Source organism: Xyrauchen texanus, chromosome 26, assembly GCF_025860055.1.
Source record: "Xyrauchen texanus isolate HMW12.3.18 chromosome 26, RBS_HiC_50CHRs, whole genome shotgun sequence".
In the NCBI taxonomy this organism is placed as follows: Eukaryota; Metazoa; Chordata; class Actinopteri; order Cypriniformes; family Catostomidae; genus Xyrauchen; species Xyrauchen texanus.
Genome location: NC_068301.1, coordinates 7,629,071 through 7,651,678, shown reverse-complemented (window position 1 = coordinate 7,651,678; position 22,608 = coordinate 7,629,071). Strand labels below are relative to the sequence as shown.

General features: G+C 36.2%; 1 protein-coding gene across 2 annotated transcripts in view; it reads left to right on the top strand.

Moving 5' to 3' along the window:
- LOC127620338 (oxidation resistance protein 1-like) overlaps positions 1-22,608 on the top strand; it is a 73,448-nt gene that overhangs the window by 21,623 nt on the left and 29,217 nt on the right. For both annotated transcript variants that reach the window (XM_052093542.1, XM_052093541.1), the window contains exons 3-5: positions 1,221-1,417; positions 14,212-14,297; positions 21,681-21,788. In XM_052093542.1, the coding sequence (XP_051949502.1) occupies positions 1,221-1,417; positions 14,212-14,297; positions 21,681-21,788 (391 nt within the window). The remainder of the gene's footprint in view (positions 1-1,220; positions 1,418-14,211; positions 14,298-21,680; positions 21,789-22,608) is intronic.

Below are 22,608 nucleotides of genomic sequence, written 5' to 3'. Positions count from 1 at the left end.
GGATATTTCACCCAAAAATGAGAATTCGCTCATCATTTACTCACCCTCATTCCATCCCAGATGTGTATGACTTTCTTTCTTCTGCAGAACACAAACAAAGATTTTTAGAAGAATATTTTAGCTCTGTAGGTCCATACAATGCATGTTAAGAGGGTCCAAAACTTTGAAACTCAAAAAGCATATAAAAGCAGCATAAAGGTAATCCATAAGACGCCAGTGGTTAAATCCATGTTTTCAGAAGGTATATGATAGGTGTGGGTGAGAAACAGATCAATATTTAAGTCAGTTTTTAAAATAAATTCTCCTTCCTGCACAGAAAGTGGCGATATGCAAAAAGAATGTGAATCGTCAAAAACAAAAGAAGAATGTGAAAGTAAAAAGGACTTAAATATTGATCTATCTCTCACCCACACCTATCATATCACTTCTAATACATGGATTTAACCACTGGAGTTATATGGACCTACAGAGCTGAGATATTTGACTAAAAATCTTTGTTTTTGTTCAAGAAAGGGTTAACACTTCTGGGATGGCATGAGGGAATCTCTTTACAATCAGACTTATGACAACAAAACAGGAGAAACAAATCTAATTATAATTCAAGACAAATGTATTTTCCAGTCATTTGAAATTACTGGAGAAGGAATTTTTAAAAATCATTTCTTAGAGATTGCATTCAAAAATATATATTTTTTTAGCTGACTAAATATTTTAGAGCTGATCATAACATAGTAATACAAAAATGTTATTCTTCATAGAAATTTCCTTAAATTTTTCATCACCTTTTGAGGTATTATAAATATCCATGTCTTTATTCCAGGGCTGGAAATCACAATTTAAAAATTCATTGATATATACATTTTCCATGTTGGAGACTCCTGTGAACAGTTGGTTTATTCTTACAAAGTGCCTATGAAATCGTTTTAACAGTATTAGGTTTTCTAATGTCCCCGCCACTTGTTCTGTCTGTAACTCTTGGACTTCAGCTTCCGCTATAACTGCAGCATGTCCATCCATTAGAACTCTCAGTTTTATTCAGTTTGAAAAGTTAAAGTATAATAGTATGGAGCAAGAACAATGACTAAAGTATTTGAATCTGAAAATTGTTAGAAATTGTCCGATTGTAAGCTAGGCCAAAATTCAAGCGAAGCTGGGTTATTTATTGCACTGTAATTGCATTTGAATTTAATGTATACTCAATTTATTTCTTTTTATTTCAGGTTGAAGAAGAAGTCTCAGTCAGTGGACATCCCTGATGAGGGTTACACTGGTTCTCTCGTCAAAAACCCGCTGGCATCACCCATTATACCAAGTGTGGCCAGAACAACCATTAATGAAGAACTGGACCTCAACACCACCAGCATACAGAAGGCTCGTAATCCTCGCCGTGGAGAACTCAAACGAGGATATACCATAGGTACATAACTTACTGATCTGTAACTTTACAGCCCATCTTGAGATTTGTATCTAAAATATGAACAGGTGATGTGTGTTATTTTTTACGATGTTAAAATGCTTTCTCTCATATTAAGCATATCTACAGATACAACTGGAAATAAGTCATTTATAGGTTGATTTCCCTATAACACTGCATCTCTATGATATTATCAAACATTGATATGTTTGTTTGAGAGGGCCGGCCTATCCAAAATATTAACAATGCCTCAACCAATTATGTAAGTTGAGTGGGATTACCTATTTGTCTGACCAATGACAGATGAGAGTGTGTTCAGAAATACGGCTTGGAAATAGTGATGATTTTGCAATACATTTGGTCTAGATAGAGCAACAAAAATTGTCCAGAAGTCCAAAAATAACTTTGTCATTATCTTTCGATGGACAGTAATATATGTTCCTATAGTTGTGAAATCAGCAGCATGTTCAGGTCCAGTGAGACTTTTTAGTTATGCTTGATCCTGAGATGGCACAGAAACAAGCTGACTGGCCCTATGGTAAAAAGGAACATGATACATTTGAGACTGTAATCAGAGGAGAAAAGAAGATCACACACACACACACACACACACACACACACACGTGCGCGCGTGCAGTAATTACTCTTGAGTCGCAGATGGTGCTTCACTCTTCAAACTAAATTGGGTACCCTTACAGTAGCCGTAATGGGCACTTTTAGCATTATCCAAATATCATATGTAGAACCCGGAACTCCTTGTACTGGAAGCGAAAACTTCACCATGAGACCAATCAGTCATTCTGGCAAAATTTTACTGATTCATGTATTTATCCACTAACTAACACAAGCAAAGTGCTGACTGTGCCAGTCTTATGGATCAAGAAATCAAATAATGTGAAATATTTTTTGTAGCTCTTAAATTGGTCATCAAGTCCGACTGTTTAGCAAAACAGTAAAAAAAAATGTGACATTGTCTGCACATAACCTAATTAATATTCATGAGTTTGGCCACTTTGTGATGTCAACCATCCAAAAAAGGATGGCAGGGGAAAAGTAATTTATATTTATGAGGAAAGCGATACCTGATTGGACGATTCAGTAAAATCAATCAGGAAAGCGCTACCTGATTGGTCAGAGAAACTACAACCCAACCCTAATCCTAAACCTAAACCTAAACCTAACTCGAACAAATCAAATAACAATATACTCATAAATATGAATCACTCTTCTCCTGCCATCCTATGTTTTGGAAATCCTCGGCTGGGCCTGACGGTAAATACCAAATTTAGACACAGATGCAGCCTCATTTCCTGTCTGGCATCCTCACCAAGTCACCATCAACTTCATTGAGGCGTAACGGGGAAACTTTTCGAAAGTTTAAAATCCATTGAATAATTTTTGTGAGGTTTGGTGTGAAGATGATGTGAGCCAAACTGTGGTAAATATTGGACAGCATTTTTAGGTAAAGAAATGAGAAAAAGATATCGAAATTGTTTTGATATATTTTGGTGATATATGATGGTGAAAAATCAGGCATTTTTTTATCACACAGTAATGCCAAGTTAAGAGGGAGAACCTAATTGTGTTTTTGATGAAACAGTGGCAAAATTAGAAGCCAAAGAATAATTAGCAAGGTTGTTTACCATAAAATATGCACTGAAATAGCCAGGTCTGCAATATTGAAGTTTTAGTGGGATGTTCTCTTGAAATGTGTTTTTTCGTCTATCAACACTGTTTTTAAGTTGTTAACTATGTAAACATTTTCTAAATGGATGCTAATCTTTAAAGCACTGTTTTTTAAGACACTTTGCAAAAAGATCTTTCACTTTTAAAAACATCCGTGTTCTGTTCTATCCGTTGTGCTGAATCTAACTTTTTTAATGCAAGAACATGTTCTTCCTTTTTCTTCCTTCAGAAGACTGTACAAAACTGACTCATGGGGATGACCACTAATGGTCAAGTTGCATCATATGCATTAATGACTGTTTTCTGGAGCACTGGTTTTAAAAAGATGTTTGTTGCGGTGGCACAAATGGTGTGTATTTGTGTGTGCAAATCTGTACACAAACGCCGACACAGTCAGTTCAGTTAACCTTGCTAGCATACAGTAATCACCTCAGCAAGATTTTTCCCCAAAGGACAGATACTTTTTTTTGTGACATCCCAGATCTGTTTCCACAAAGTCTAATGTTTCCCAGTGTGACCTGCAGGGCAGTGTTGATGCTAGCCTTAGGCTTCACTTCATTTTTCACAGGACTGATGACCGGGGACAAATAAATGTATGTAGATCAAATATTTTTATCAAAGTCATTTGGTTTAGATCTCTGCTGGTGTACTGTACTTAATATCATAAGTCAGAGTAATTAGACTGGTAATCATGATAATTTGTTAGCAGGCTTAAACAGTATTAACGGAACATCTTAATTTGTATTAAAGTATCACCCAAAAGTGAAAATTAGTTTTGGGTGATCCTTGAAATATGATACATTTTAACATTTGCTTTACAAAACAAACTACATTTACAAACTTGTTAGAGTGCTATAAAATTGCATGATATCTCAACTGATAGAGCGTTGCATTTGCGCTTGTCAATGTGTGCGCCAAAAGTGTCTCACATCTCACATTTGCTTTTTATGACACTATTGAATTGGTTTAGGTCTAAGGTTTAGGGTAGGAAGTTAGGGTTTGCTAATCTAAAACTCGATAGAGCATTAACCTTAAAAACCTCATCTGTTTTGGAGAACATTTAAAGATGCACTCAGTAATTTTTGTCTTTGTGTCATCTTGGTCTTACACTGACACCTAGTGGCTTGGATGCAGCATCATTTAAAATCAATAGTTTTCAGTTTCAGATGCCATTGTAGAAATGTACTACTCACAGTCAGCCATGATTAATTTTATCAATGAGTGAAAGTGTCCAATAACAGGGTGGTTACTAGATTAAGCGAGTAATATTCGACTAGTCATGTGATTCTAACATGGCAGCCCCCATGTGCGGACCCTCTCCATGTAGAATAAAACAGCTTTTATAAGGTTTCTGATATGACTGAGTCTTTATTTTAATGTGAGTGATCACGGTTTCCTTCATATATTGCAAAATTACAATTCCTGTTTTTAGGAGTTACACTTTTTTAACGAGGAACAAAATACTGAGTACACCTTTAACTCGCTTTTAGCACCACACAGTGGAAATTTCACCTGCCGCTATAACTGTTATGATGAACCACAAAATGTGAACTCCTCTAAACAGAGCATAAATCAAATATGGCGACATCGATTCCATCGATTCCTGCACATCTTGTGAACAAATATCATGACAAAAAAAGTTGATGTGAGTTTAGGTGTTTATTGACTATTTTGAACCGATTTGTACTCTGTTGATGTCTTTAAGTGTATTTGTGCTTTTGCATTTCTTTCAAAGAAACAATGGTTTGATATTTTTTCATGTTGAATGTTCCTCTTGCACCTAATTGGTCTGGATGTTCCATGATCATGCAGTCATTTTATTTGTTGTTTGGTAAACGTACATTTCTATCCCTGTCTTCAGAATCTTCAGTTTACAAGGAAAAGCACAGTGCTCTTGGGTTTTAAAGCACACACACACACACACACACACACACACACACACACACACACACACTACACTCTCATTCTGAAGTGAAGTGCAATGGATGTAGAAGTCCTGTAGAAATGCAGGAAAATAGAGTGGATGAAAACTGGGAGAGTTATTGCCCGGTACAATCTAGTCTATTTTATTTAAAATATGACATATTTATTTTTCTTTTTGATTATGTTGTGAAAGCTTACTGACTTGAAAAATGCCTGTAAACTTAGACTTCTACAAAAATAATGGGGCAAAGGGGTATTTCTATGAAACGAGTGCTCTTACCATTTTGAAAATGTGATATTTGTTTTAAAAGTTCCAACCTGTGGAAAGGCTGATCTGCAGTCTGTAAAATGCAAATAATAACAAATGCGATTTTCTATCAGAAACCATAATCTGCTCCTACTGTTTTTTTCCCCTGCCTTGCTATGAATGGATTTTTATGATTACAATGGAAGGCTTTCACTATATTAGTTTTTCTCAGATGTATTTATGTATTTTTGCTGCAATAAGTTTAGGGTAATTTTGTTTACTCTGAGCAGGTCGAGAACTGTCTAGACACTACTGAGATGAGCCAGCAGAGGGTGCATTAAACTGTCTTAGCTGCTTACAAAAAGCGTATTAATGATCTGCAAACAGCAAGTTAATAAATGAGATCAAAACATAGGGTTGTATTTTTCTACGGGAACACATTTCTAGATAAATACTTTCTGTATAGTAGCAGAATATTACATAACGTAATATTAATAATATAAATATTAAATATTCTATTTATTCTATTCTATGTTTATGTTTATATGTACATGAACTATAATTACCCTTTATTATGTTTATGCCTGATTGACAGTTATTATTAAGTTATTATAAATTGTTACCAAAGTTTGTCCTAAGCACAATTATTAAGTTTGCCCTTTATTATTCTTTATGCCACAAAAGGTTTTCCATTTATTTAGTCGTGTTGAAAGTGATGCTTAAAGTTCCCCATTAAGCAAAAAAACAATCCAGAAGAACACAGATGGAAGAGCTTTTCTGTTTGTGGTGGATTCAAATTACTTTTTTATTAATTACAAATAAAGAAAATCAACTGTTAGTTCACACCTGTTCATGTAGTTTATTACTTAGCAAAAATAAACCTCAAACCTCAAACTAACATTTAAAATTTTCTTCAGAAAATTTGAGAGGTGCTTCCCCCTGCAAAACTCAATATACCACAATTGAATGGTTGCCAGGGCATTGCTTTGTGGAGGCTAGCATGACTAGGTGGTTGCTAGGTGGTTGCCTATCCACAGTTTTCCTGAGCAACCACTGGGCGGCACCATGATGATTCTAAATGCCTGTTTTCTGTTTCTGGTCTCGAGACACATTGTAAAACTAACCAAAACGAACAATCCAGATGGAGAACAACAACCGTTTAAGTGTTATTTGGAGTAAAAAAGAATTTCACACTCAACTTGTGCTGTTGTTGGCTGTCAAAACAACTCAAAGTAGTTAATGATATCAATGTAACCTCAGACCATTGCTTCATGTAATCTACTCAGTTATGGCATTGTAAAAAAAAAAAAAAAAAAAAAGGATAATTTACCACTAATTAAAGCTGTGAAGCCACTCAAATAGGAATAGATTCGAGAACCTTGTGGAAAAGGAAAGTGACAGGCAGTTGATTGACAGTGGTTTATAAATCTGTGTAATGATTCCAGGTGGTGATCCATTTGCCGCTTATATGACAGGTGATGGCAGAAGACAGCAGACTGCTGAGCTTGTGTTTCTCTCTGCTGACTTCAACACTTTTCAACCCTCCACACTTTTGTCTCCAGTGATTCTCACTGTAAGAGAACACATGCTGCAACTCACAGCTCATATACTGTCAGAAATCTGTGACATACTGACATTATTTACTCTGCATTCTTGTGTAAGAATCTTAATTTTAATGGCCAAATCCTCTAGACTAGAGAAAAATCTGTCAGCCTGAAATTAGATGAATATTGGTATGATGGAAGCCATCTGTTTACTCATTTCAGTGATACCAATTTGCATTCCTTAACCAGTTACTGTATTGAATAGCCACGCTGAAAAAAAATGAAAAGCAGCTCTATTAAAAACACTAAACCAGTACATTTGAAATCATCTAAATACATTTATGTTTGAGAACATAATTTTATTGCATAAAGTGGTAAATGATCACATTGCAATGAAATGTTCAAATGGAATCAGAATTCTAAAGGCTGTTGTTCAGTCAACATGATTTTTACTGCTTGCTCATTTCACTTATTTAAAGGTGCTGTAAGCGATTTCATCCATTCTACTTTCACAAGACTGAGCCGTTGAATTAGCCACGCCCCCTCTTTCTAACACCCCGCACTCCAAAGATAAAAAATTTGCTTTATTGAGACCGACATCTACCAGAAATTGTTGTTTAAAACAACAGCAGCAAAATAGCACCATCAACTGACAACTGTTATGAACAACATGGCTTAAAAATGGCATTAAGCCTCAATAATTCACTGCAACTACAATACTATGAGAACTCACAAAATGCGGACAGATTTTGATTTGCTGTTTACAGAGTCTAGAGCTGTCACAGAGACTATTTTACGACACTTATTTAATATCTTTCAGGGAGTAGGAAAATTTTTTGCACACCTTTCCATGAAAAAACCTTTAAAATGAGCTAATGCAACACAATTCTTTGGCATTTGTTCTCCACTTAATTTAACTGTGTACAATCCATCTATGTTCACCTAATCCAGTTGTGTTGAGACAATTTGCGTAATCCTTGTTGCATCAATGTATTGCTGAAACTGGGCAGGGGATTTCCAGTTCCCAACATGCATTTCATGTTACAAGATTGGGAGAGTACATTTTAAAATCGTGTTTAATTTTAATGTATTTCTACACAAATTGAAACAAGTTGGAGACTTTTTAGTGTTTAATATTCTGTTACGTTGGGTTTTAGATGAGTTTCTGTTATGTTGAATGTTTTTGGAGATTATCATTGTGGAGAAGAGTGGAGCTAATGTAGGTTAAGGTTAGGTGCATTGCTACTGAAAATCAATTTGTATTTCATTTCTCAGGAAGCAAATACTGAAGGATCATCAGTATAATGAGTGATATACTGTATATAAAATTGTAATTTATTTGATGCTAGCTAGTAACAAGCTCCACGATTTAATGTAGGTATTTAAACAGATCAAATTTAAGTTAGGTCAACTCACTTAATTTAGGTTTTTGCTACACAAAGTATTTGAGTAGAGCCTACATTTTACATAAAAAAAAAAAAAAGAAACTGATTTTAATTTTGTGGAAGCGATGTCCAAAAAAAAAATGTATCAGTGCATATTAATTGTCAAATGTATTTAATTAAGCTTTTTATAACTTTAGCTAGATTTTCCAATCTCATTGATCCTTAGAATTAAAGGAATTGTTCAGCCAAGAAGGAATATTCTGTCATCATTTACACACCCTCATCTCGATCCAAACCCATATACTTTGTCTTCTGTGGAACACGAAATGAGATAAAATGTAAGGGTTTAAAGCTAAATCAAGCAAATGTGTGATATAAAAAAGTGCAGTTACAAAAGCAACCACTTCATTTTGTGGTGCTTCTCTGTCACGTTTGGCTCACGGGTCGACTCGCATGCTCTTCTGGATAATCTTCAGTATTCGTAAGTGCAACACTATTGGTTGAGCTACTATGTAATTTGATCGCATTCAAACACGCTTGTAAATGTAGTTGGTTATGTTATGAAAACCTTAAAATGTATCATCTTGCAAGTCATGCGCTATAGTAAAAGTGTTTTGATGTCAGGTAGCACTTGAACAGGCTGAAAAGTAAGTGTTTATGAACTGATGATCTGCCCTTTAACTCGTGATTTGTGTGAAAGAGAATGCAAAAGGAAAAATCCTGTTTTCCTTGTTGTGGCCTTTTTAATGCTTAGCTTGAAATGCTGGCTCTTGCAAGTTCTTTATGATTGGACAATTATGGGACAAATGGGAGACCGTAGTGTAAATGAGTCTCCATGTGTAATTGGTATTGATGTATCCTCAGCACCTCCCAGCTCTGAGCTCAGGTAGTTTGACCGAGGAGTCCCTGGTGTCTCATTTATGTTGAAGTGTGCCGGTGGCATTTCAAACAGTCCTGCTATGCTGTCTTTAGATCAGACTTACATTGATAGAAAGTAATTCCTTTTATCTGGATAAGGAAGAACATGCATACTCACCCTAGATTCTCTGTTAAGTGTATATATTATACTATTGCTGAATTAAACTAACTATAGCAGTGGCGAATTCTCAGGGCCAGCAAAGCCTTCTCCTTGGCCTAACATGCCAAATAAATTTATATTTTTCATTCTCAATCACCTTTTTGTATGTATTTTTAATCGCTTTACACTCTTAATTAATCTACAAACAAATAGAGAAAAACAAAAAGTTTATCCAGTCAGAATTTATTCCTTGATGCTTACAAGCAAAGTGTGACAACTATTTCACAAATCAAATGTCCGAAGCAGTGCGTGAGTCTGAGCTCCACCCCCTCAGAATTTCTACAGAATCCCTCAACAGTGCAAATGAATGAGCAACTAAAGTCAGATTGTCAGATTCATCAGCCAATCAGATTGATTTATTTGTTCTTGGTGGGTGTGATCTTTAGGATATGTCCCGGTAGAGGCCTTCTAGCTGGCCTTGAGTGACGTAATCATGCTTTAAGTGATGTACATAATTCAAGAGTGAAAAATTTAAGCTCATGCTGTCTGACGAGTCGACTGTCATCACTGCTGACATTGCCGTTGAGAAAGAGATCCTTATGGATTTAAAAACACGAGATGCTCTGCATGTGACCGTGTGATTGCTTAATTTATTCATCAGGAAAGGAGGACTGATTTTCACTTCAAGTAAATTGGTAAGTGCTTTTTGTATTGTTATAGCAACATCAGGAGTTTTCTAAGTGTAAATTAGACCGCTTGAGCATTCAGAGTCAGATCAAGTTTTGAAAAGTGGTGCTGCGTTCCATTCAACTGGGAAAGTCGGATTGTACAACTTCATACTAGGAAAAGTGCAATGGAATACATCATTAAATCAGAATTACAACTTGTAGGCTCATGCAGAAATGATCAACTCCGATTTCGCCGAGATGCAGGGGTATGATGTCACACAGGGAGATATACAAAGTAAGTGATAAACATTCACTTTATTAAGTAATATTGATAAATGAGTTTGTTTCCACATTACATGATATTGAAGCTTGTTTAACAAACGCCTGTTGCAGCAACAGGTGTATAAAACATTATGAACTCTTTTGATAATCGTACACCTGAAGCACAAATGCTAGCGCTGCAGCATTGTTTATCAGTTGGGTTGCTAGGAGACACCTCTAATGAGAGTCAAACCCCTGCTAAGCTAACGGGAGCGTTGCAGTTACGAATATCGGGGAATGGAATGCATTTATGGTCGGAGATATCAAGTAGGAATATCCCACATCCAACTTGAATGGAACGCAGCATAACCGTGTACCCTGAAACTACATTTATTGCAAGCAACATTTAAATAACAAATATTATTAGATAGATGTTTCCAGGTATTATAGACCTCCTTGGTAGATTCATATGAAACATTATGATTTTTGGAAGACGTTCAATTCACAAAATGCTGCAGTTAAAATTAGGCTTGCTTGGGCATTAAATGTTGTTTCAAGTTCTGGCTTTCGTGTGTGGATGTGTTTTTAAAATATCAATTGGTATTACAAGTTAGCTGCGACATAATGTATGATGCCCAAATGCATTGGGTGTTTTATTCATTGTGAAACTGTGTTTTCTTAATGGCATGAATCACACTAAAGACCTAGACTTAAAATGCACGGCCCGCCACTGAACTATAGTGATAGGAGTCGATGGTTTCCTTTTGAAGAACTTGTCTTTTCTATGACAAATGAATATGATGTCAAGCATTTATGTTATTGGATATTTTCCTCAAGGCCAATTTTTAAAAAGCATTGAAAGTACAGCCAAAACCTTTTTATAGATTAGGAATGCTTACTCATGCTCTGAAAGGTATTTCCACAAAGTTTAGTTCCAACCCTTCCAACTAAAGCCAGGCACTCTTGTCTGTACTTTTCAAGTGCATCCCAATACTTTGACTTGCTGGTCCTTGTGCATTCAATTTAATTTGAAACCAAACGCTCTAGGTTGGAAGCCTGTATGCCACAGTTGACACCCCTGTTGGTGAGCGTCTGTAAAAGGCATCTGCTCCTGGGCATCATAGAGGGACATTTCCGCCCACCGGTAGAGCCTGATGCTAAAAATACCTTGTATTGGCCAAAGGTGTCAAGACAATATGAGACTCAGACCAGTGATTTGTTGTCCTAAGCAGATATAAGGGAATGCCTGGACTAATTCACCATCAATTTAACCCAGTATTAGTAAACTGCTTGTGTCAGCTGCTAATTCACAATAATTTCGCAATTGATAAGCATCACTCAAAATGTATTTATGGATTCTAAAAACAAAGATAATTGGAACAGTCACAGTAAAAGTCTATTGTATGCATTAAAAGCATTTGTATAATCACTTAAATCTTTCTGGTGTTATCTGTAATGACTTTTAATAACTAAAAAGTCTATGGATTAATTGAGAGGCCCTAAATATGCTATTTTGGGTCCCACACACAAAGGTTGTGCTAGAAAAAATCTTTATCCGTCACTGTGATGGACTGAGCTGTAAATCTTTGCTCTGGTCTATTTTTATCCATCATACAGTAGTTATTTTCATTTAAAAATACTAGTGCTAAGGGTATCTATTATATTGGTATATACATGACAGTGCATATATTATAGAACCACAGAATTCTAGGGTGAAAGTTCTACCTGTCAATCAACCGCTGCATTAAACTTTGCCGGTTATGTGCTGTTTAAAAGGAAACAACCGTCCGGTCGGAAAATGGGAAAAAGTGCATACAGATATGAACAAGTTCATGGAACTTCAGTGTGCCTGAAATGAACATAAAGGGACACAGATGAGAAGCACACACATCTGAAGCTCAGTTAATGCATAAACTCTAATAAAATAACTGAGAATTCTGCTCTAAATGTAATGTTTGCACATAGAATAAATGCAAGAATAATTGTCAGAAACTATTCAGCACTTTTTTTACTTTCTTTTTGTTCATATACTTTTTTGCACTTTATAATCACGCAGTAACACCTTGACGTAATGATTGATGTATGCAGTCATAAAATCAGTGACACTCCTTGGTCAAAAGAGATGCATATTACCAGTAATGGGGATGGCACCTGTCCACTTGTTACTGGATCGCCTGAAACACATCTTTAATAACAGGGAATAAACAGGGCACATACACACACACACACCGGGCAGTGTGAGAGAAAGTAAGTGAAGCCAAAACTGATGCACTAGGTTAATGTTTGGTTAATTAAATTGTAACCGGTCCTGCTCGAACTACTCCGGCATCTCTGGCATTGGAGGTGGGCGTGCTAACAAGGAGGCTAAAGGCTACAGCCTCTATTATTATATCATAAATATGACTTTTAATCTGATTTACTTTTTATCTCATAATTTCCATTTACACGTTTTGTAAACAATATTTAATTTAATCTAATAATTATGACTTTTTTATCTCATAAATGTGACTTAATATATAATTTATGACTTACCAGAGCACAATTAAAGGGGTCATGTCATGAGGAATCAAATTTCCCTTGATATTCTGACATATAAGAGGCCATTCTACTGTAAAAACATACTGTAAATTTCAGAACTCAAAACTGAATCTCCAATTTGGCATTTTTTGAAACCAAGCTGCAAAAACACCTTGATCTCTACATCCGTGACTTCTCTACATCACTAGCGGGCCCATTAATTCATGACCGCCTCTACAGCAACAACATCAATGACTACTTTACATCATCGCACCTTTGGACTCGTCCACTGGCTGTTCGTACAGAGACAGACTGAAAGAGCAGGAAAAGCAGGCCCACTGTGGCCTACTAACTACTAAATAGTCCCCAAAAGGGACACATCTGGACTATTTTGAATATTTTTGTAAATAAACATGCACTAGGCAGACGATTTTTACTAAAAATAGATTTATTCTGTTTGCTTGAAAAGCTTGTTCATTCTCTTCCGATTGAGTTTCAAAAATGGCTGTATTTGTGGGGCCACACAATGTTTGCCAATCATAACACTGGCCTTTTACGTTGAAGTTTTAAGAAGGCGCTGAGGCCAAAACAAAGCATTTCAGACAGAGGGCCAGAGACAGGGTGGAATATTATCATATATTGCCAAATTTGGACTGTTTTGGTACAAAACCTTTACCAACATTTATCAGTGGACCTCATGGACAATAATAAAATGGGGGAGTGTATGTCATGACCCCTTTAAAATAACTAGAAGAATAACAATGAGCTACATAAAGATTTCATTGTGATCTTTCAGAATAAGAACTCCATTACAGGTCAGCAACCTGTGAATATGTGCCCAAGTAGTTTAGAACTTAAAGGGATTGTTCACCCAAAAATGAAACTTCTGTCATCTTTAACTGATGTTTTTATAAAATACCCTTGCTTTGGTGGAACGCAAGAGTATATTGTGCAAGACAGCCTCAGTCACCATTCACTTGCATTGTATATGAATAAAACATTCAGTGAAAGTGAATGGTGAATGGTCTTATAAAATCTTTTTTAAATTCAACCCTTACTTACATCTTCATATGCAGTAACAGTGGTCACAGTACTCTGATCCCCACATACAATACATGGTAAAAGAGACATTTCTGCATAAAAATGACATTTATAACCATTCACTAAATGGTTTCATGGAATTTTCTAATCGCCGTGGGCACTTAGACACACAAGACAATTCTGATGTCCCAGCTGACCGAGCTGGTAAGCGCACAGTGACCTGTGTGGAAGTCACCGTGGTAGCAAGAGCAAAGAGCCACTCCCCAGTGTGCTGGCAGGCTAACAAGCCGAACAGGCTGCAGCTTCACTCTCTCTCCCTCTCTTGCTCTCTCTCTCTCTCTCTCTCTCTCTCTCTCTCTCTCGCTCCGCGGCTGGTGCTAACAGACAAACGGGGTAGGGGGGGTGGGGGGTGGGGGGCGCAACAGACTGTGTGGAGTGCAGAGGAGCTGCAAAGAGAGAGGATGACCATGACTAGCATAACACACTCTCTCCCTCGTTTACTTTCAGACACTGGGCAGAAAAAGAGCGCATTGGAGAGGAAAGATGTGCGCCGGATATCCTTCCAAAGGCCTAAAGGCACCATGGAGTATGTGGTGAGTACGATGTGTTGTCTGTCTCATCCAGGTGGCTCTGTTTACGTAATGCACCAGTGTGTGTGTCTGTTTGTGTGTGTGTGCTCGACTAAGGATGAATATATGTAAACACAACCACATGTATGTGTTATGACTGGAATGGAAATGTAAGTGTGTGTGTGTGTGTGTGTGTGTGTGTGTGTGTCTCCCCGGTATAATTAATTTAGCTGATTTGCGCACAATGCATACATGCTGTTATTATTAGATGCTGGAATACATTTTAAGGCATAGTTTATCCAAATATATATTTGCCAATTTATCACCTTATGTCATTCTACACCTGTATGACATTCTTTCTTCCATTGAAGAGATGTTTGGCAGAATGTGAGGGACTGACAGCCTGAGTCACCATTCACTTTCACTCTAAAGATAATAGATACAATTAAAGTGAATGGTGACCAAGGCCATGGAACAAAGAATGTCATACAGGTGTAGAAAGACATAAGGTGATAAAATGGCAAATATATATTTGGATAAACTATGCCTTAAACCTATTCAAAGAGTTCCAAAGGAAGTCGTGAATTATCCCTTTAATTACTGTATTTCATGGTATTTCACCTGCTGTCATTATATAATCAGTAATGAAGTAAAGTTTTTTTTTTACATGAAAATAGGCAAATGTTCTCATACAATATCAGTTGGCAAACTATATTGATTAATGATGAATGTGTGTAAACACAAGCACATGTATGTAATTATGTTTGGGCTGGAAATTTGAATATGTGTGTAGTATGATTCATTTACTGATTTGAACACAGTGTGTGCATACTGTGATGTAGTCATGCTAGAATGACTTTAATTGCTGTTTTTCATAGTTAACCTGCTGACTTAGACAGCAATGAAGTGAGATATTTTAAAACGAGGATATGCAGCATGCATAATAAAATGACTCTCCTGCAGGGTATTGTTTGAACGCGTTAGGTCCTTTGTTTCGCATTTATCATCTTAATCAATTTGAGAGAGAGAGTGGGAGAATATTGGAACTACAGTAGAGATCCTCTTGCAGTGCTTTTCCATGTGCTCTTGAGATGACCTCAAATCAGGTGGTGACTTTCTCCATGGTAACAGTGGCATTGCCGGAGATCCTGGGAGCGGGAGAGAGATGGAGGAGGGATGAGGCGGCAACTGACTTGTGATTAAGTCTAGCTGAATCTTACAGACTGATCTCACAGTGAACTCGGAAACAGCAGGCTGACTTTTCTTAGGCTAAAATCGGTCTGTGCTCCCAAAATGCGAAACACTGCCCCTAGTGGCCAAAGCGCTAAGTGTTTTTGGGCTTATGGGCATGTGTGAGCTCCATGTGAAATGTCCATGTAGGAGCACTAAAATCAAGTTGTTAAGCGAGTTGTTTTGAGCTGTACAGGCTATAATACAGTGAAGAGGAATGCATATTTTATTCATTTTACCCTCAAACCCCAAACCTAAACATAACCATCGGTGGAGTAAAAAATTTAATGTCAGAGGGAAAAATTAAACGTTCAAATCGCACTCGTCACTGGTTATGCGAACGTGATTACTTCCTCTTTCAACGTGAATTCTGAACCCGGGTCTCCCACGCTGTTGATGCGAAGCATTTCACGCAACAGGGGAAGGTAAACACGCTGGAGCCAATGCAAAAATGTCTGATAGGAGACATTTTTGTCTTTTTTGTCGCTTGTCCTTGAGTCGGCATAATGTGGCCAAACCTAGGGTACTGGAACTCTCATAAACAACATGCCAACTTACCGTCTGATCATGTTGACGTTTATAGCTGAACCAGAACCTTTGTCCTACTAATAAAAGACAGGTGATTATTTGGGAAACCTGTTTAAAAACAGTAATTGTCGAAATCATTATTTTTCCAATTTTAATTTCGTTTAGTGCCACAGAAATTAGCCTTCTTTGTCATAAATGTAAAAAAAAAAAAGTCCAGAATAGACAAAGACATTCTCTGTAGTAATATACTGTTATAATAGCTATGATACTCACAGTATTCATAAGTAGATTGTAAATTTACCCTGTTACAGGTAGGGGTGGGTAAAAAATACTGATTTTCATGCGCAACCCTCTACAACAATGAGAGTAAATCACTTGTATATGCAACCAAATTTCACGCTGTGAGACTTAAACGTATATATTTGGCAACTGGCTCTTAAATGTTTATATTCGACTCACCTGAAATTGTGTGGTATAATGATGGTATATTCAGCAGCGAGATCCTTTCACTGCGTGTTGAGAGTTAAAGTTGTGTCCAAAGATTAGATTCACGTGACCCATTTATCATTGAAAAATGTCTCTTTTAATACCCTTTCTGTTGTTCACAGTCAGTAGTTGATCAACAAAAAAAAAAAAGAAATATTTAATTCTAATCAAATGTGATGAGATAAAGACGTTCGAGTCTCTCTTGTTAACATGCACTCATTTACAGATGCTCTCTCCTATAAATACCTAAATATATGTAAATACTTGTAAATAGTACAAATTATGTAATTAAACAATAAACATGTAACAAAATATTGCATTTGCAATATATTATCATATTTATTGATTGAATACATGGATTTGTTCATTTTTAAAAAGCTAAATTGTGACAAAATTATAAAAAATGTGATAAGTAAAATTAATATTTTCGTAATATTCCTAGTTAGAAGGTCCCCTGTATAATTAACAACATTAGCTGGAAGATCATTTCTTTCATATGTAAGCAAAAGGGACAGTATAACTGAAATATACCCATATACAAATTATGGAGATGTTTAAGTAATCCAGCAACCTACTGTACATAAAAAAATTGTAATGCCTAATTTCTATGGCTGGGTATATCCAGCCACATCTCAATATGATACATATTGCGATACACATCCCAATTCGATATATATCGCAATACATCACAATATCATTATTCGATTTTGCTTTTAATTTAAATACATTTGTAATTGAATAAATCAATAAACAATTACAATATAGCCATGTATTAATCAATAAATATGATGTATTGAAAATGCATATATTATATTGCATGTATACAGTATATTGTTACATGTTTGTTGTTTACATGCCTAATTTGTATTATTTACAAGTATTTACTTAGATATGTTGAACAAGGGCTAAAACGGTACTGTCTCTTTAAGACCTGTGGCAGCGACTTGTTTGGTCGAATGGCTTCTTTACAGCATTCATGCTACGTGTGATTAGAATTAAATGTTTCTTTAGTTGTTTTTGATAAATAACTGACTGTAGAGAACAGAAAGGATATTAAAAGAGATATTATTATACAACAAATAGTTTGTTTGGATCTAGTCATTTAAATCACATCACACAGAAAGAGTCAAAGCTTTTACTTTCAACATGAAGTGAAAAGATCTCTGTGCTGAACTTCTTCGCCACTACACCACTCAAACACTGGTGAGTGAAATCTAAAAATATTTACCTGCCAGTGGCAAACCAAAGAAAAGTTTTTGTTGCATATGGGAAGTATTTATGCACGTATGATTGTAAGGGATTGCAGATAGTAATGACATTCTGCAATACTGTACAGTATTTCAGTGTATGTATATATACCATATATTCATATTTACTGAACATCTCAAAAATATGCACATATAATAGCAAAGAACAAAATAAAGGGGGGAAAGAACTATATACAGGTGATCTTTTCTTTTCATCATAATCATTGACTTGTGAAATAAAATCAGGCCTTTGGGGTGTTACGTTGTTAACCCATTTTTCCCAGTGTGAAGTATGATCTTGAAATTTTAACAATCAACATTGGGATCGTACAAATTAAGATGAAGTAAAAAATCTATATTTTTGCCCGACCCTAGATTAAAATGGGTAAGAGAGGTCCAGCATGTCCGTGAGAGAAACCGTGAATACTGCAGGATCAGTTTCAGTCTCTTTCGTGCCTCATAGAAGCGTCTCTGAAAATATCACGATACATGGATCCAAGTATCGATACAATATCATGAGAAAATTATGATGACGTATGACAGACCGTGATATATCGATATTTGATTGTATCAACACAGTCCTACTAATTTCACTGTTATAACTCTGAATCTAAGCTTTAATGTGAACAGTATGGATTTTTATATGGGACATCAAATAAGTTATCAGTCACAACATAGAAAACCTAGACATCTAAACGTATGGTGCTTGCAGGTTACTTGCCAAAATAATAATAGGTATGCCTGCTTTGGCTTACACCACTAATTATCAGCTATAGTTTTCAGACGAAATTGCTATATTTCCTATTTACTGAAAATGTTTCTCTGGTATGTAACTGGTTTAAAGGCATATAGCAGAGTTTCCTTAAGGTTGATTGATAGCTGGTACTGTTGTTTTTGTTACCAAGTCCCCCTTTCTCTTTCCTATTGTCAGTGCTGTGAAACCATACACTTTCCCTCTGTAATTGCACACCTTAATGTCCACACCAACCAATCATAGTGATTTGTGGCCTTGTGACAACAGAGATTGAAACTTAATCAATAAATGCTCTTAGTGGTTCTTATTTTATTCTCAAAGTTCTGATGGGAATCCATGTCCTTCAAATGAGTTTTTTTCATTTGTCAGCAGATATTGGAGCTAGGGTTTGCATGTGTGTGTTTGTGTATGTAGGAGAGCAGATATAATGGAAAACTGTATAAGAAATACACATGGCTAGTTTATCTGATCCAAACTGGAAAAATATTCTGGACTTTCTTATTGCCGTGTGATGATTTAATTTATACATATTATGAATCATACTCGTTTTCGATCGTGTGTTGTCATTTGCTTTGGTTTTATGTAGTGTATCTATACGTATGGCTGTATAAGGTATATACATATATTTGTGTGTGTGTGTGTTTGTGTGTCTGACTGATCAGTAGACACCAGTTCTCAATAAATGGTCCCTCTGAAGCACAATTTGAATGCAGGCACTGAGATGGCCCTAAATTATTTATTTTGGGCTGTAAGCGATACCCAATGCGAATCAATGATTTGGATCCGGTGACAGAGTGATCCTGTTATCTGCGATTCTGCCACCTGGGGATTTATCAAAATGTACACGTCACATTTCTCAACTAAATCTAGCCACCATTAGATGATTTTCTCACTCTCGCCATTGCAGTAAACACTCTTCTGAATGTACATTGTTTTAATTTGTATCTCTATATAAGGAGTGAATATAATTTTTTTACGTTGTTTTTACAATAGTAGTTGCAAAAGCCAATTAGTTATTAAGTTTCTCCGACCAGAATAATGGCATACTTTTTTGCATGAGATTAGGCTGCTTTTTAATAATTTGAAAGTTATAATTACTTCCATAATTGCTTAAGCTTGATAATCTTTCATCAAATAATTTTTAAAAATGTGTTATGATGCTTATGATGCTTATATTGTCTATAAAAGGCGTACGTAGTGTGAACTTAAATGTTAATTTGCTCTCATTGGGTGTGATATATTTTTTAAAGCTTGGTGGTCATCATGCTGCTGGCTCAATACATTCCTGTGTGCTATCTTTGTGTATTCAACCTGACATTTGGAGATTAGAGTGCTATTGAATGCCATTTGCAAGGCAAACAATAATCTCCCTTTGGACTTGAAGGGCAGATATTGTAGGTTAAGATCATGGCTCGTGCTCAGGCTGTGGACTTAACAAAATGAATACAGTTTGAAAGACATTGGCTGAAATGCTTTCATTCTCCTTATGTGCTATAAAACCGATTCATAAATGCATCTCTAGGTTTTGAGCAGAGGTTGCGTGATTCATTATCCGTCACTCTGGATTTGAAAAATTATACATTTTAACGCTTGTATTACTGACTTATCCACTTATTCCAATATGATTAGCTTGCATGGTAGTGCACATGATAGATTACTGGACAGTGGACTAGGAGGACCACAGTTCAAAACCCGACATGAACTCAAGCTGACACGTGACATGACAATAACCTAGAAGCAACATGAAATGACAGGGTTGCTTTAGAATATGTTTTTCATTTCGCTTCAGCATTTTAAAATGTTATCGGTTAAGGTTTAGGTGTTGGAACTTAAGGGTAAGGATATCTGTTTTGTAAAACTCTCATTTCTCTTTTCGAACATTATTGGTTACGTTTAGAGTAAAGTTTTAGGTTAGAGAGGTATGTTTTATTAAAACCTCCATCTAAAAATAACCTTTGATCCTAGTCTGATTACAGCCTAATTTTGCTTGGTTTTGGCACCCCCTGCTGGACATTTCACTTGAAAAGTGCAGCCAAACGTGTTATGAAGCACGTAATTTCACTTTTGCAAAGACATTGCAATGCTCACATGAATTTCATGAGACCAGGCTGTGGGGTTTTGATACACACAGGGCCGCCAATAAGGGGGGACAACTCAACCTTTTGTTTTCCGGGCCCGGGCTTGAGGGGGGGTCCACAGAACCTTTCCATATTCCATACTGTAGAGCACAAATACACACGATCAGCAGAAGACGCGGATATAAACATGGAGACAGCACGCAACCGTGAATACCTCTGCGTTTTGCGCAAAGGCCACCATTTATATGTGCTGACACAAAAACAAGAGCAGCAGAAAATGAGAGTTGATCAAGTGAGAACTGTATCTAGATACTTGACTTAAAGAGAATGAGCTTAAAGATGGTGAGCTTTGATTGAGAAACACTGAATTCAGCATATTTCTTAGAGAACATGGGATGTGTTCCTATACGCTATTCATACTTTATTTGTGATCGACAGATAAGGGGTTTTCAGTGGTCTATTCTTAAACCAATACAATTAATGTTAATAAAAGCATTTATTAAAATGGTTATATTTATATATTAGTGTTTATTACAAAGTAGGGAATAAGAAAATGCACATTCTTTGATGCTTTAGAAATGGCTATAAATAATCTTGACATTAATATTAATAGTAATGAAAGTATGTCATTATATTAAAATGTGTTATGGATATGGGATTGTTTATTTTGCACTCCCTTATGTTTTAGTTGCTGTTCTTGAAAAACACTAAACAATTAAGACAAAGAAGTTTCAAGGATATTTAAATTTGATCAATGCTAAAGGTTAGTCTCAATCTCAGACAGCATGGAATATCCACAGAACATTGACAGCAAGCATGATGTATATTACAACAAAAATGGCAAAAACTGGCAGAAAATCCATTCTGGTTGGCTTGATGCTATAGGCAACTCTTATTAGAAAGGGGTGCACTGGTTTTTAATACTAAAAATAATAAGTAAAAAAACAAATTAAACCAACATAAAATAGCCTAAGTCACCCCAAACACTGGAGGGTCATCTCAAAACATTTTGAAAAGATTTTGTTTTTAAACCAATGAAATGTCCAGAACATCTAAAGTTTGTTTTTGTGTGTCTCATCTCTAGGTGGAGTCACGAGACACACTCAACAGCATTGCATTGAAGTTTGACACTACCCCTAATGAGCTTGTACAACTCAACAAACTCTTCACACGAGCAGTGGTCCCCGGCAAGGTAAAGCCTTATAATTTTTAGCACAGTAAGTGTCGCAAACACTTATTCATTAATGTAAAATTTATGTATTTGTACTCAACATATAATGTTAAAGGAATAGTTCACCAAAAAACGACACCCTCATGCCATCCCAGATGTGTATGCCTTCCTTTCTTCTGCTGAACACAAAGATTTTTATAAATATCTCAGCTCTGTAGGTCCATACAGTGCAAGTGAATGGTGACCAAAATGTTAAAGTTCCAAAGAGCACATTAAGGCAGCATAAAAGTAATCCATATGAGTCCAGTGGTTTAATCCATATCTTCTGAAGTGATCCAATCAGTTTCTGGTGAGAACAGATACAAATATAACTCCTTTTTTACTGTACATCTTGATAGAAGTCTCATTGGCGATCATGATTTCAAGTTCAGTTTCACTTCCTATAGCGCCATCTAGTGCTCTGCACATGCATCAAGCACTAGGAAGTGTGGTAGAGCTTGAAATCCTGATCGAACTAGAGACTACAAAACCAAGATGTACAGTGAGAAAGGAGTTATATATTGGTCTGTTCTAACTGAACACCAACTGGATCCCTTCAGAGGACATGGATTAAACCACTGGAGTCTGGTGGATTAATTTTATGTTGACTTGATCTCATTTTTGGAGCTTTTGGAGATCTGGTCACCATTCATGTGCATTGCATGGACCTAAAGAGCTGAAATATTCTTTGTGTTCAACAGAAGAAAGTAATTCATACACATCTGGGATGGCATGAGGTTGAGTAAAGGATGAGAGAATTAAATGTTTTAGGTGAACTATCCCTTTAAGTATGTACAACACA